We start from the raw sequence: 17,401 nt of genomic DNA, 5'->3' as shown, positions 1-17,401 counted from the left end.
AATATTTAGGCTATTTTGCGAAAATTATTCCATTTTAACCACATGTAGCCTATAGTTCTGGACTTTTAACAAAACTTGGTATAGCCAATATGGTTACCAAAAAGACAATAGTGTCAGTGAAGAGCATGTTTGAAATGAGACATATGATGTGTGAAGAAAACTAAGAAAAAGAAAATTATTATTACAGAATGTTTATTGTGCGAAAATTCCAATCAAGCTGTAATTTTATCATATGCAAAAAAAATGGGGAAATATGATTCCATTGTTTGTAATGACAATGCATAAAATGCTAGCTATGCTAAAGACAAAGTATTCCAAAAAATTATAAAATGATGATATGTTCTCAAACCCATCATGCATGTGATCTTTATTGTGGTTTGCTTGCAAAAAAAAAACTAAAATGAGAAAAGTTTTAATTCCTGCTTTTAACAAGAGCTGTTTATACTGTGGATCTTTATGAATCCATCAGTTTTCTCCCCCCTTCAATGAATGTGAGTGTCCTTAGACGAGTCTTAACATTTCTGCGCAACTAAATAAATTTGTGTAAAGACCAGTGTGAACAGCCTAAAGCCTCCCACATTTCATATTCAAGCGATAAACAGTCCAAAGAGCAATGAACTTTATTGTTAGATATGCTCAGGCCTGAATAACCAAGTACACTTTGCATACACATAAACCACACTTGGCCTGAATCTAACAGGAAGTCTGAGAATATCCAGACATTCTACTACTAGAGTTGGTCCTGTAAGAATAGGCAGGATTTTAAGGGATAGTTCACCCAAAAATGAAAATTGTCATCATTTACTCCCCCTCAAGTAGTTCCAAACCTGTATATATGTCTTTGTCCTGTTGAACACAAAGGAAGATATTTTGAAGAATGTGGGAAACTGAACAGTTCTGGGGCACCACTGACTGCCATAGTATTTCTTTTCCTACTATGGAAATCAATGGTGCCCCAAAGCGGCATGGTTACAAACTTTCATCAAAATATCTTCCTTTGTGTTCAGCAGAACAAAGAAATTCATACAGGTTTGGAACTACTTGAGGGTGAGTAAATGATGACAGAATTTTCATTTTTGGGTGAACTATCCCTTTAAGCATTCTTGTGCGTTCTGTGCCTTCGCATTATACACCCACCCACCTGAAAGTACTGTTTAGAGTCAATATTACATCTGCTTTGTACACACACACTCTTATCTTAACAAATTATACCATCAGTACAAAGACATTCTGCGAATAACAATGCACACACCGTTCATAATGATTCATCATGTTTGAATTGGTTTCTATTTTCTGCAATTATTAAATAACTTCTTTATTTTCCCTGTTCTTTTACTTCTCTTATTCAATAAGACTATTGAATCATTTTCACTTTGACATTTTAAATGTTACCAGACATTTATACTGAGGAAGTTTGCCAGGAGTCACGTGTTAAGGTGTTCACACACTGCTGTCTAACTTTGAAAGTTAAGAACAAAGCATTAGCATGAGTGGGTGAGTTAAGTGAATTAAGCTTCTAAATAAATCCTGACAAACTTTTGCACTCAATAAAGTGTGATTGTTACCAGGGCTTTCTTTTAGCTGAATAATAGAAATTCCTCATTTAAAAAAAAGCTACATTCTTATTCAATAAATTAATTTATGACTACATACCTGCGCATAACAACTGCTGAAATATGAAGGCATGTAGGGCTTGCAGCGCCACCTCCAGAGGTCAGTGTTTTACCAGATGGGTGGAAGCCACATTTAAAATCAGTTTCACTGAAGACTTGTTAAAGGATACCCCGAGTTTTATGGCATTTAACAATGGTTTCCTTAAAGCAACTGAAAAACGGAATGCCTTAAAACTAAATTAATTGCAATATAATTAACCCCACTTTAGTTTAATTTTATTTGTTATAATTTGTTATAATCTGATAAACAAAAGCTAATTTTTATATATTATTTACAGTTTTACATTTTATTTATTTATTATTATTTATCTCAGTTAACGTTTATTTTGTTTCAAGTAAAAATGTTTTATTGTTTTAGATTCGGCTTTAGTTAACGATAATAACCCGGCACTGACGACCGCAATAGACCACAAGAGGGCAGACGACATTCATTTAACACACAACGGGGAATCTTTAGACCATAGACATAATGATTTTTATACTGTACAACCCGTATATTCAATCCCCTAAAACTACCCATCACATAACTCTGTACTGTTCAAAACCCGTCACGTACTATGATTTATAAGCTGTTTTCCTTATGGGGACCAAAACATGTCCCCACAAGTACAAGGATTTCGGATATTACCATCTTTGTATCATAGGGTTTTACCAGGACCACACGCACACACACACACACGTTTGTTTCACTATGACATTGCATAGACTTCGATTGATTTTATCAGGTTAATGATATTTTCTATGGCCTAACTCAGTGTTTCTCAACCCTGGTCCTGGAGGACCCCCAACACTGCACATTTTGAAAGTCTCCTCTGTCTGACACACTCATTTCAGGTAGTGGAGTTTCTTCTAATGAGCTGATGAGTTGAATCAGGTGTGTTTAATTAGGGAGAAAGACAAAACCTGCAATGTTGGGGGTCCTTCAGGACAGCTACCCCTAAACCTACCACAGACACAAGTGCAAAAACAGTAGCAGACCACATTTTGTGGTTGATTCAGGGTTTGTGCTTGCTTAACTCTTTCACTTCTGTAAAGTATGACCCACCGGCCACCACTGTGAGAAATTCAGTACCTTTCTTCCTCTATTACACACCAAGCATTTCCCCCGTCGTGACTGTGTTTACTTTAGCCAATGGGAGAGCTTCTTTCACTGGGTGTACTGTAGGCTACCCTAAACGAAACTTTAAAGGGATAGTTCATCCAAAAATGAAAATGATCCCATGATTTACTCACCCTCAAGCCATCCTAGTTGTACATGACTATCTTCTTTCAGATGGCACAATCAGAGATTTATTTAAAAATATCCTTAGTCCTCCAAGTTTTATAATGGTTGTGAATGGGGGGGTGCGCGTTTTGAAGTAAAAAATAATGCATTCATCCATTAAAAAAAGTAATCCATACAACTCCAGGGGGTTAATAAAGACCTTCTGAAGCAAAGCAAAAAGTTTTTGTAAGAAAAATATCCATATATCCCCACCACCACCACCTTTCACAACCTTTATAAACCTTGGAGGACTAAGGATATTTTTAAATATATCTCTGTGTTCGTCTGAAATAAGATAGTCATATAAACCTAGGATGGCTTGAGGGTGAGTAAATCATGGGATACTTTTCATTTTTGGGTCAACTATTCCTTTAAGGAATTAAGATATGCATGAGTCATGTTTCCAGATTAGCTGGAATTCTAAGATGGAATCTCTCTAGTTTTCCAGCTCTGTCCTTTTCACTCCTGCATTCCATAACAGCATAATTCTTCTCTAGGGAATTGATCGTTTCCCTCCCACATTCAAGCAGACTTGCAATGTATTTCCTTCCTCTTTACAAGGCATTTCCCTGACGGGGTCATGATTTTCCAGTATCTCTTGCTTAGCAACACCCACTTACTATAACCATGAGTAGTGAGCATGAGTCACTCTGTGTAAGTAGTTCATATCATTTTGCAATGATAAAGTCACACTGACTAAATAGTAAAAGGATAATAGGTCTAACAAAAACCTGTCCAAACCTGTCATATTCATCCCAAAACCAAAAGAAAAAAAGTAATAAAGAAAATGATTTTTTTTTTTTATGAACATTTTTTGTGATATTGCATTGTGACCTTATTCTAATGCCACTTCCCACTCACAATTCTCATTACTGAAATGCATCCAGACACTGCTTTTTATTACTGTAATACAATCGACTTTAAATCAGCAATACCACAAATATTATGATGTATAGTCAAGTATATACTTTACAATTCAATTTACATTTTTTGCATCATGTTAATGAGAACTGGGGAGATTTGCTGGTTAAATAAATGTCACAGTACAAAAATATTTTTAAAATATCTTAATTTTATGCAAAACATTATTTCTTTTGATTCTGAATTAAAATGTGACATGTTCCTGGCTTTTCATTGAGTGTTATAACAAATGCAAAATTACCACCTGTTTTGAGCCCCAATTTCTGGCTTTGAATCAGAGAGGAAGCAACACAACATTCACAACACTAGGAGACGTTTTCCTTTTATCACAGCATACAAAACAAGGGATTTGTATTTAGAAACTTGACAGTTGTGTTGCATATCATAATATCATATACAAAGATAATGTGAAAGTAAAAATACACTTCAGTTCTTGTAATAATGAAAAAATATATATATACTGTTGCTCAGCATCGATCCTTCATGAACATCTCACTTCAGCTAAAATATTATTTGATTCCAGGCACTGAATCAAATTCTGCATCACATGAAATAATGTCAAATAAATCATGTAAACATAATTGCGCATAAATGGCCCCTTTTAGTTTCAGACATTGTTGATAAACATATCAAAACTCCACTCTTAAAAATTATTAAATCCTACTGCTAAAAAAGTTAATCCCAGCTGCTGTGCATTAAGTTCACAGGCACTTAAGTTTGGATGAAGAAATATGAAGCATTCAGCATCTTCCAAAACATTAAAAAAAAAAAAAAAATGACCCTTCCCGGTTCTCAAAGCACTTATCATCCATCTAGAACAAATTTTTCTTCAGAATTTCACATTCTTTCTTTCAGAATTTTTCTTGATACCTCCAGCTGGTAGGACAGTTTCTTCCTTCTGGTTACACTGTGGCACCTTCAAGAGAGCATTAGCAGGAGATTATGCAATTAAATTTAACAGGTCCGTTCTATTAATCTGAGTTCACAGTTACAATTACATTATTAAAACAGAGTCAGACTCACCAGTTGGTTGAGAGCCACATGTGACCTTATAAGAAGTCCATATGCTGATTGCAATAAGAAAAGTAGCCATAAAGCCAAACACCTGTGTTTATGTAAAAAAAAAAAATAAATAAAAAAAATAAAAAAATAAAAAAAGGGATTAGTAACATATTAAAGTGCCCTTAATATGCTATTTTAAAGGTTCCTAATTTTTTTTCATAATATGCATTGCAGCATCACCTCTTTTCTCACAGTGTCTGAAATGGTTCAATAAAGGATTCAGTTTCTCTAAATCCTTCCTTTCTGAGAGCCTACTCTGCTCTAATTGGTCAGATGGTCCAGTCTATCATGATTGATCTACTCTGCTTACAGCGTGTCGGAAACGAAACGCACATTACCATATCTGAATTTCAGCTTCCTCAGCACATGTACACAGTTTATTCGAACAGTACTGATGGCATCAGTTTTAAAGTTTTTTTTAGTCATTAATTTAAGCCATTAGTTGACTAATTGCATGTTTATATTAATTCAATTACTTAAAAATATACTGAGGAGAATGCTACACCATAATGTGCCTTTAATATATATAGCATAATCCATGCTCAAGCGCATGCAGAAAGCTTGCTGCAAAGCACCGCAAAAGTAATGATTTTGAATGTGTCTGGGAAAAAAATAGCAAGAAGACATTTTAGTTGTTAAGTGTTTTCTGCAGTATAGTGAAAGCACCTACAGAGAGAAATGCACATTTCATATGGATTACATAAGCAGAAAGGGTTTATTTTTTCGATTAGAATTGGTTCATTTACATAATTTTTTACAGCCATTTGAAAAAATGCATGTGATCGCGCCGGCACCTCCATGTCCTGCAGTAAGCGCGCTATACTTCAGCTTCCACACTCCACACAAACACTTGGATATGCGCCTAATAACAGCGCATATATATCTAGCAGCCATGTAAAGTTGTTTCAAAATGATAAGCCATATTTGAGGTCGATGGATGATAGGCGAAAGTTTGGATTTCCTGCCCGACATACTGTAATTACCACAAGGATCCGCCATTAACGATCTGTCCCTCATGGACTGTGTGACTTCGCCATGAGATTTTTTTTTTTTCTGCAACTAACCAACTAATAAAATTTTGGTCGACTAAGCCTCTTCTAGTCAACTAACGATTAGTCAACTATTAGGGGGCAGCCCTAGTTTTAATGAATCAATTCAAGCCCGAGTAGGGTTGGACGTTGTCTACAGTGAAACATCGCAATGGACGATGGCATCGGGGACGGGGCGGGGCGGGGCGGAGCTTTACGTTCGCATTTGAGCCTTAAGCTCAACTTCCATTGGAGTGAATCAAAAATGCTAGCTCTGCTCCATGCCAGTGGACAAGGAAAGAATGTGCAAGGAGCTAAAAGGGCTTGAATGAAGCGTGTTTGGCTTTAGATAAAACTACTAGAGGATATAACACTGAAATATCATTACCACAAACGATCCTGAGTGCTTGTATTGTGATCCGCACTGCTGTTTTGATGCGCTGCTCACTTCAAGTAGAAACAGTAAAATGGTACTACTGTTATGTCTTGTGGTCCAGATGGAAACATGCCGGGATGTTGACCGTGGTCCGCCATTTGAATATCAGTGGTTTAGTTTGTGTACAACATCTAGTAGCCTATTTGCATATCATAGCATATCATTTTGCACAATAAAATCTTTACTGTTTAAATTTGTAATTTGAACGGGTACAACTTCAGTATGCTATTACCTAATCAGAAAAAAAAAGAATTATTTGAAGTAACTGTGCAGAAATTGAAAGCATGGCGATATAGTGTAATTAATCCAGTCCGACTCCTCAGCTACAACTACAGTTTGAGGGCGGGTCAAAGTACGCATTGTTTGCGGGCAGCCAATGAAGACCACAGGCTGGCATTATGCAAATCTGTAACAAACCTACAGAGGCTCACGCAGGAAGTAAGACTGAAATTACTGACGACTTGTTTTAGACAGTTAAGAATCGATTCTTTCTCTTATGAGACAAAATTTTAATTTATCATGCACTTTGATCTTTGAAACTTTGCAGACCTTTTACATTCACAAATGCTATGTTACACACTACATAAAATGTAATATCCGAAAACAGCATAATAGAAGCACTTTAACTATATTTTATAATTATAAATTTCATTACCAATCATTACAAAAGTTATTTGCTTTTGATGCCTAAAAGTCCTTTACAAGAATTGCACATGCATTGCCCAATAACAGGACATGATGCAGCATTAATAGACAGTGTTTCTCTGGCCAATTAGCAGCATGTACATATTGCAAGCACAAAATGGCACTCACAGATCCAGTGACTGAAGTTGAATAAAACCGACTATTCAGCACAGATACAACTATAGATGCGATTAAGATCAGGATTCCTCCAACAACATAATGTAAAAACTCCTGTGAAAGCAATTAAGAGTTTGTTAGAGTAACATAAACAATCTGATAGCAAAATACACCTAATGCTATGATCTTCAGTTAACAGATAATTAAGTGAAATGTAAACTGTGCCGACTTGCCGTTAATGCCCAGTTGATGCATGTGATTTTGCTTTGAAGTTGAAAAAAATGCATGAAGAAGAAGATGGAGAAGACGACGAGAAACCATGCAGTGACCACCTCAAAGTAGCGGAAGGAAGAGTCATAGTTATGCCCCCCAAAGTGCACACAAAGGAAAGCAATCAGGAGGACCACCTTATCAAAACAAAATTAGATATAGTAAATTAACAACAGACAAACATTTATATAATTATTTGCACACAAACCACAAATCAAGGAAGCGATGCTTTTCCTCAGTAAAACCTGGGGTTAAAGGTGCCATCGAATGGAAAATTGAATTTACCTTGGCATAGTTGAATAACAAGAGTTCAGTACATGGAAATGACATACAGTGAGTTTCAAACACCATTGTTTCCTCCTTCTTGTGTAAATCTCATTTGTTTAAAAGACCTCTGAAGAACAGGCGAATCTCAACATAACACCGACTGTTACGTAACAGTCGGGCTCATTAATATGTACGCCCCCAATATTTGCATATGCCAGCTCATGTTCAAGGCATTACACAAGGGCAGCAGTATTAATGTCTGGATCTGTGCACAGCTGAATCATCAGACTAGGTAAGCAAGCAAGGACAACAGCGAAAAATGGCAGATGGAGCGATAATAACTGACATGATCCATGATATCATGTTATTTTTAGTGATATTTCTAAATTGTCTTTCTAAATGTTTTGTTAGCATGTTGCTAATGTACTGTTAAATGTGGTTATTACTGTGTTCACGGAGACAAGAGCCGTCGCTATCTTCATTATTAAACACTTGCAGTCTGTATAATTCATAAACACAACTTCATTCTTTATAAATCTCTCCAACAGTGTGTAATGTTAGCTTTAGCCCGTTAGCCACGGAGCACTATCAAACTCGTTCAAAATCAAATGTAAACATCCAAATAAATACTATACTCACATGATCTGATGTATGCAAGCAGCATGCATGACGAACACTTTGTAAAGATCCATTTTGAGGGTTATAATTAGCTGTGTGAACTTTGTTTATGCTGTTTAAGGCAAGCACGAGCTCCGGGGGCAGGGAGCGCGAGATTTAAAGGGGCCGCAGCCTGAATTGGTGCATAGTTAATGATGCCCCAAAATAGGCAGTTAAAAAAATTAATTAAAAAAAAATCTATGGGGTATTTTGAGCTGAAACTTCACAGACACATTCAGGGGATGTCACATGTGCACTCTGTTCTGGACTCATTGTTGGACTTGTTGTTGTTCCATTTCCCGCTACCAGTTAGTCACCATGGCAACTGATCACCACTATCATCACACCCAGCTGTTCCTAATCACCCTCCTTGTTATCCCTTGTATATAAGTCCTGTGTTTCCAGTCCTGTGTTGTCCGGTATCGTTGATGTCATGTTGGTATATGTTCCTGTGGATTCCTGTTTATCTCCTAGTAAAGTCTTATTATGAACTCTATCTCCTTGTCGTGCGCTTGATGTACCAGCATCCATAACAGGGGACACCTTAGACTTATATTACATCTTGTAAAAAACCTTCGATGGCACCTTTAACTTAAATAATAAGATACAGATAAAAACAACAGATAATGGGACTCAGTAAATATAACAAGTCCTTAGACAAAAAAGAAAAATGTTTCTGTTATTTTCTTTATCAGTATTAGAAGTAGTGACCAATATAAATTAACTTGGCTACTAATTACATCTTCAACAGTGTTTTTAGATTACTGTACTAATTACTCTCTCTAAAACGCATTGCATTACTCATTATTAATTACGTTCTAAATGTGAACAACACAAGAATAGACATGAAACAGCTCTTTTAAATCTTTCAAAAAATTAATATAAAATTGCACTGAACAAATTCTTGAACTGACCAAAGTATTTAAAGGGGGAGGTTACAATAAAAACATACTTTTTAACATTAGATGTTAAATTTTGATGTTCCACTATTCCACTAATCCACTATTGTTTTATAAAGAATTGTTCTATAAAGCATTTAATGCACATACACCAGAAGTAACTGCAGAAAAGATTAATTCTTTTTTTATTATTTACGATTAATGACGCATTTCCCCTTTTAGTGCGAATTGCTGTTGCATGGAAAGTTAAATAATTTATGCAAAAAAATAATTCTTTTCCTGTGTTGTTTCCAGTTAAACCGGTTAAGCAGAAAAGTAAGAATGGAGAACATAAAATCTCTAGTTTTGGTTTTGTGGTGTGTGCGTGTGCCCTCTGTTTTCAGTTCAACAGGTTGCATTGCAAAGTATCTCTAAATCTCCCTCCTCACCGCAATCATTTTAGCAGCGGTTCCTGAGAACCTAGGGTGTGTGAGCCTCAATAAATGATCACATGCACACTGTTAACCAATGGTTAAATAATTAATAAAGACATTATTTAATTTAGATATTTGTTGGACTGATTATGTAGATAAGTGTAAATATTGGTTAAAAAATATGGGTTTTGTTGTGAGCGTAATAAATAGTGTTACTTGGCAAAGCCATGGCCTATATAACATGGTATACAATACATAAATGTACATCCACAATAATGGTATTGAATGATTATCCTATTTGTATACCATGGTATTTTATCCAACCTTTTTTACTGTATGTTTTATTTAAACTAATCTTTTTATTTAGAGCAAGTTTTCAGATTTATTTTCTTTTTAAAAAATAACATGGTACTGTCCATAAAACTACATTACGATAATTTATATATATATATATATATATATATATATATATATATATATATATATATATATATACACACAGTACAGTCCAAAAGTTTGGAACCACTAAGATTTTTAATGTTTTTAAAAGAAGTTTCGTCTGCTCACCAAGGCTACATTTATTTAATTAAAAATACAGTAAAAAACAGTAATATTGTGAAATATTATTACAATTTAAAATAACTGTGTACTATTTAAATATATTTGACAAAGTAATTTATTCCTGTAATGCAAAGCTGAATTTTCAGCATCATTACTCCAGTCTTCAGTGTCACATGATCCTTCAGAAATCATTCTAATATGCTGATTTGCTGCTCAATAAACATTTATGATTATTTTCAATGTTGAAAACAGTTGTGTACTTTTTTTTTCAGGATTCCTTGATGAATAGAAAGTTCAAAAGAACAGCATTTATCTGAAATACAAAGCTTCTGTAGCATTATACACTACCGTTCAAAAGTTTGGGGTCAGTAAGAATTTTATTTTTATTTTTTTTAAAGAAATTAAAGAAATGAATACTTTTATTCAGCAAGGATGCATTAAATCAATCAAAAGTGGCAGTAAAGACATTTATAATGTTACAAAAGATTAGATTTCAGATAAACACTGTTCTTTTGAACTGTCTATTCATCAAATAATCCTGAAAAAAAATATTGTACACAAATATTTTGTACAATTGTACACATTAAATGTTTCTTGAGCAGCAGATCAGCATATTAGAATGATTTCTGAAGGATCATGTGACACTGAAGACTGGAGTAATGATGCTGAAAATTCAGCTTTGCCATCACAGGAATAAATTACTTTGTGAAATATATTCAAATAGAAAACAGTTATTTTAAATTGTAATAATATTTCACAATATTACCGTTTTTACTGTATTTTTAATTAAATAAATGTAGCCTTGGTGAGCAGACTTCTTTTAAAAACATTAAAAATCTTAGTGGTTCCAAACTTTTGGACTGTACTGTGTATATATATGAATGAGTCATTCTACGAAACGGGTGTCATTTCCACTTTGCACTTTTCAAAATTTTCATTAAGAGCAAACTTTTTTTTTAAACAAACATACAACTTGAAAGATATGTTAATCCTCCAAAAAACACATTTTCCCACCTCAGGCACAAAATCTTTATTAATATTATCCTTTTTATTTAGGCAAGACAGCCATTCTTGTACCACCCCGTCACGGACAATATGTATGCCATTGGAGTAGTAAAAGAATTTTTAAAATCTAATGTTTTCCTAATAGTAAAATGTCCCTTTTTTGGAAACCATCAATAGAAAGTCTGTAATTTATTTATTTTTTATTCTTATTTTATTTTATTCTTAGATTTTTAATCTTGAAATATGAATCTGACCTTTCAATGGCCTCATTGTTTGTACTGAAATAATTAATTCACTGAAAAAATACAAATAAAGTTAAATTTATCTGATTAGTCCACACAACAAGAACATAATTCAACATTAATTTATGTACTATTTAATTTTCTTTCCATAAACTTTTAACAAAATGACCCTGTGACGGGGGTGGTAACTGATGTGACGGGGTGGTATGGACAAAGTGTTTCTCTATATGATCTGCTGGTTTTAAACTTTAAAAATTGGGGGAGGGGAGACATTCAAATTGAGTAAAAAGTGTGTGAGTGATATAGTGAGAGAGTGAATGAGTGAATTAATGAACCAAACAGTGTTGCCAAGTCTGCGTTTTTCCCGCAAAATTGGGCTAGGCTACTTTTACACTGTGTCCGCGGGTTGTTTTTCATGTCCACAGGTTGAAGTGAGCCCAAAAAACATGCTATTTAGCCCTTGGAATGCACATTTTACCACGGGAACCTTGCCAAAAAAAAAAAAAGTTTTACCCCCAAGAACGTGATTTTTATCGAGGGACAATTTGTGATGAAATTTACCACCCTGTCACATACCACCCCGTCACAAAAACGTGACGGGGTGGTATGTGACGGGGTGGTAAATTTCATCACAAAATGTCCGCAAATCTCCCATGTGGTCAAGTTTCTCACCTAGCATACATGCATTCAATCTGAAATTTAATTTTCTTTGTATTAATAATGCGAAAAAATGAATAAAAAACAGTTTTCCCTATCTATTTTGCGTGACGGGGTGGTAAGGTTAAGCTTGACGGGCCCTGCCTAACATGAAAAAGCAACAAATAAACAATGTAAAAAAAATATACATAGTTGCCTTCTTTTGTTCTTGTTGGCTATAAGGCTCAAATGATGTCACTTAGGCTTTGTGATGTCATTTAAAGGAACAGAGCATTATTTATAGATAAAACAAGTTAGTGTGAGGGGGTGGTAAGTCAAACTGAGGGACGTGCACAAATCATAAAATATTTACAAAAAAAATAAGGTTTATTGTGAATAAGTATATATTGTGTAAACTGGGACACACATATAATCCTGAAAATAGTATATGTTTGAAAAAAAATATATGACTTATTTGGTGATATTTTAGATGCAAATGTCATGTTGGTTAACACGGACATGTGAAATTGGCTATATAATAATGAAAATGAATTAAAAATAGTATGCTAATCTTCAAAAAAAGCATTTTTTCATATATCATGTTAAAAAGAACACTTGAATTAATGACCTTAAGCTTTGGAAACAGACTTTGGGACATTTTTTGTTCCTTATGCATCTGATCAAACGTTGCGGACCCAAATGGCACCCGTTTCGTAGAATGACTCATATTATATATATATATTATATATATAAAAAAAAACTTGGTAATACCTGGTTTTAGCACTTTTGTTAGTGAAAATTAGGTTAAGATTTAACTTCTGGGATACTTTGCACCAATTAGAGATATAGGCTTTTAGAAATATTTTAATAAATTCACTTATTATTACTTTATCGTGAATTGTTCGTGCATAAGCAAAAGTATTCATGGAAAGTTCAATGGAAAGTTCCGTTAATCAGACAGTGAAGCATAGTAGTGGGTGTAAATCAGTCAGTTACCATTTCTTTAACAATCTTCCTTAAATTTAGGATTCTCTGCATTCTGCTGGGTTTACTTTATGAAATAAATATGATATAAGTATAACTTTCTCTTACCACTTGGCCGATTTTCAGTAATCCTTGAAATGAACGCGCGTAAGCAATGTTGCAGCATCCCTCAACCCCGGTGGATGTACTTGTTGTTGTGGTGGTAGTAAAGACAGTGTGAGGCATTCTGGTATATCTATCTAAGATATGAGGAACTTTACAAATAATTTAAGATATTATTTATTTAAAGCTGCTCACATGGGACCAATGGCTGAGGCAGGAGAAGCGTGTAAACTCCAACAGGGTGTGACCTCCACAGACATTGGCAATACTTACTACTAGCGGTTTCCCTCAAATTATCGTCGTCCACTAGGGGGCGCGTGAAGGCCCAAAAGCTGAAGCTTCCACTGAGCTGCATTTAAAACTCTGAAAGTTTTTCGTCATCCTGGAAACATTTATACTCAAAAACATAATACTTCAAAACATATGAACTATAATAACTTATATCTGACATAGGAAGCAAAACACACCATGAAAATCTATATAAAGTGATTATTTAGAAATTCTCATAGCGTAATCAAAAATGACTGTGATTGGTCCAGCTTGATTAGCACCTTAAAAAGTAACAGAAAGCACGTGATAACACCGTCAACGCGCTACTTCCGCTGCGATCTAGATCATAATTTACACATGATTTAAGTATAATAGTGAGTGAATTGAATATACACGTAAAGAGTTCAAATAAAAGAATTATTTCTCACTTCGTACCTGAATAAAAAGACAACTTCTGCATCACTAAGCCCCGCCCATTTTAATTTTCTGCTTTATGAAATTGAACTTTCTATTCTATTTAAATTTCTATGGCTGTGACGCCATACATTTATTTAAAATGTGTGGCCATGTTTAGTGTTTCGTTTTCTCCTGAATATAGTATTTCCCACCACAAGCAAATGGGCTGTCGAAAAATGTTTTTTCACCCAGCCCCTGCACAAACTGAACGCGCGCGCACGCACGTACACACACACACGTTGTCCAGAGAGCAGTGAAAGATGAGTTCTTTTTTTATGTCCTTTGTCCATTCCACACACACACACACGTTGTGTAGACTACATATACTTATGGGAATTTTCCTTTCAAACTGTGGTTATTTGGTAGTTCAAGAGAAAATGGTTACTATGTTACATTTTTGTAAAGCCTCAGATAGCTCACGTTGCAATAAAACCTGTAATAGCTGCTTATTTTCAACAGCTGCATCACACACACACACAAAAGAAAGAAAAGAAAAAAACAAGACAAATGTTTTCTTTTAAACTGCGCCTTTATTCACATATACTAATTAAAGGCCAGAGCTTTTTGTTGTTTGTTGCTGTTTTTAGATAAATTTGATATCTTCTTTAAAAATCGGTTTTATTTCTCTCTTTGAGGTCTGTTGACAACAAAAGTTGGTTCATTAAATTCTACAAAAATATATATACACAAAGGTCAACTTAACTGACCCTTGATTAAGACAATGTTATTATGATATTACACATAAATAGTCCTTACCTTTCACTTTTCACTGGTTGGGTGGTGGGGCGGTGGGGGTGGGGAGGGGGACGTGGGGTTGGATGGGGCCTCGAAGGGGGTTTTGTGGGTCTGGGCCCCGGGTATCAGTCCCACCTTTCGCCCCTCTAGTGACACCCCTTTTGAGTACCCTTCATCTTGTCTAGTTTCACAACCTATAAAGATATGTGTATTAATACTATGTGATACTACTATAATGGGCAATTGACTCTTCGCCGGGAGTTTGATTGACAAGCGATCTAACCAATCATAACGCCAAATCCGCCATTTTGTCCGACAAAGCAGTCAGGAGTTAGAAAATTAACCTCAGTGGACTTGAACTTGAAAAATGGTGTGTACTGACGTCTTTCCGCATTTGAAACAACATACCTTCTGATGTTCATTCATGTTTATTTAATGCTATAAATCAACTAGTAGGAAGAGATGATCAGTTCACGAGCGGCTTGAGCTGAGGCGCTACTGCAATCTGTCACAACACATTAAAGTGCCACAAAACGGTTTTTCAAATTTGAAATTTGAAATTTGAAAGCTGGGACTTTGTTTAATATCATAAGTAACCTGCTCTGTCTTGTCTGTCGACGTGTTGTCAGTGTCCTCTTTGCTTCGCAATGTATTTTTCATTCTGTATGGTGTGACAACGGCACAGCTATTCAGACAAAACAACAGCAACTAAGCGGGCGGGTCTTTGCGAAGGGTCAATTAAATAGGCTTTATTAATCATCATACTCACCAACTGGACAAGGGCTGACATTGGCATATACTGTCTCATTAACTTGAAAGGTTTCAACCTTCTGTACACCTATATGCCTGGAAATGAAAACATTTATTATGTTAAATTAAATTGCTTTGTACTAGATTCCTTATTTCAGTGGCCATTTTAATTGAATAACATTCATTCTTACGGTTGCTGCTGCTTGACTCCCTGCACACTTTGTCCTTTTTTTTCTTGGGAAAAATAGCACATCAGAATTTGCACAAACCAAAAATGCACAAACAATGTTTAAAAATAAAATCACACTTACTTCTTTTTATCACATCCACAACGAACGCCACGAACCCAAGAAACAGCAAACATCCCAGAAAACAAGTCACTACTAACAGACCAAAAGAACAGTTTGGATGATCTGGTGGAAATGTTATCTGATCTTGGCCCAGGGAGTTCACAGCTTGGCAAGTGTGCACATCCTGGTCAGAGAATGGAAATGAGTTGGTGGCTGAGCTGAGGTAGTTCCTGAGGTCAGTTCTGATTGAGTCATTTTCCAGCAGTCCATATGAGGAGGTCCATTTCACTTCTGGAACCGGATTCCCTTGGGCAATGCATTTCAGCGTCACAATGTGAGCTTTGGCATCTACATCCAGGGACAGGCTGAGGATTTTTGCCTGAGCTACAGTTGACAATCCAAAAAGATATCAGTGATTTAATGTGTTTTGAAACCAAACAAACTTAATTACTCAACTAAGTACTGAGTAATTTTAAGTAACTATGTACTCACATTGGGGTTAGGGTTAAGGTTTGGTTTAAGGTTAGTTGCGTGTAATTATGCATAATTTACCGTTACATGTAACTTCTGCAACTACATCACCTTACAATAAACTTTCTGGTTGTCAAACTTTGTGGAATATTTTTATTGTTAACATAATGAACTACACCAGAGAGAAAAGTGTGACTTAGGTGCGATTAAGTGTCCAAAAGCAGCCAAATACATAGATATATTGTATATTATAGCTATACCACTATATATTTGTGTGATCTTACAAATGTGTAAATCTCACCGTTGATATTGAGATATGAGTGGTTCCCAAATTGAATATAATCCAGCTCCACCCTACAGGTGTACTGTGCAGCATCTGTAAACTCTAAATTACTGATACGCAAGGAAAGGTCTCCTTTCCTGGGGTTACCATTAAGTGAGAGCCTCTCTGATGGTTTTAGATTAGTGCAACTGTCTTGGCTATTTGTCCTGTTGTCCAGAGTGCAGTGAAAGATTGGTTCTTTTTTGGAGTCCTTTATCCATTTGACATGGATGACGCCGGTGTATGTATTTTGTTTTGGGTGCGTGAAGGCGCAGGGGAGAATCACGTTCTGTCCCAAAGAGCCGTTGACCTTAGGCTGTACTGGCATGGTCCAATCTGAACATGTTAGGCCTGCGGATGAGAACAGAACAATACACAATATAATAACTTGTTACTACATGCTTGAGAAATCTAAATCTGTAGTATGCTGTTAATATTAATTGCTTTAATTTTAATTATTTCTTACACTATAAAAATGAAAAGATGAATGAGGAAGGCTTTGCAGTTCCTTAGACTGCTAGACCAGTAGAAGACTATAAATAAACAAATATTACCTTTTAGGCTACAAATAAATGAAAGGAAACCAAACACAAAATCTTGCATCTTTAGAGAGAACGTTCTTGGATTTCACAGAGAGACACTTTAAACTGAAAGCATGCTGACTAAACAAGATAAGGTAAGTAATGACCAAAACAAGGAACTGTCTGCTTACGTTTCCTAAATGCCTTTTTTAGTGAACTTGTAAGTGCAGGTAGTTATTTTTAAAAAAGGCCCTACTTCTGTTTATAACAGTATCATTTAAGAGAGAGAGAGAGATAGAGAGATTCATTGAATTCATTGATTTGAGTTCATTGAAATTAAAAATTTGAGTTAAAACGTTAGTTCA

General features: G+C 35.3%; 1 protein-coding gene across 1 annotated transcript; it reads right to left on the bottom strand.

Moving 5' to 3' along the window:
- Positions 1-3,815: 3,815 nt before the first annotated feature.
- Positions 3,816-17,303, bottom strand: siglec15l (sialic acid binding Ig-like lectin 15, like). Its single transcript, XM_048153260.1, has 8 exons — positions 17,070-17,303; positions 16,495-16,866; positions 15,744-16,106; positions 15,624-15,666; positions 15,452-15,528; positions 13,228-14,876; positions 4,882-4,963; positions 3,816-4,774 (listed from the first exon to the last, which is right to left on the bottom strand). Exons 1-6 carry the CDS (start codon positions 17,116-17,118, stop codon positions 14,707-14,709), a joined length of 1,074 nt encoding a protein of 357 aa, XP_048009217.1. The 5' UTR covers positions 17,119-17,303; the 3' UTR covers positions 3,816-4,774; positions 4,882-4,963; positions 13,228-14,706.
- Positions 17,304-17,401: the final 98 nt, after the last annotated feature.

This window comes from Megalobrama amblycephala, linkage group LG13 (assembly GCF_018812025.1).
Source record: "Megalobrama amblycephala isolate DHTTF-2021 linkage group LG13, ASM1881202v1, whole genome shotgun sequence".
Taxonomy (NCBI): domain Eukaryota; kingdom Metazoa; phylum Chordata; class Actinopteri; order Cypriniformes; family Xenocyprididae; genus Megalobrama; species Megalobrama amblycephala.
Note: the sequence above shows the minus strand (reverse complement) of the source record. Positions and strands in the feature narration are given on the sequence as shown.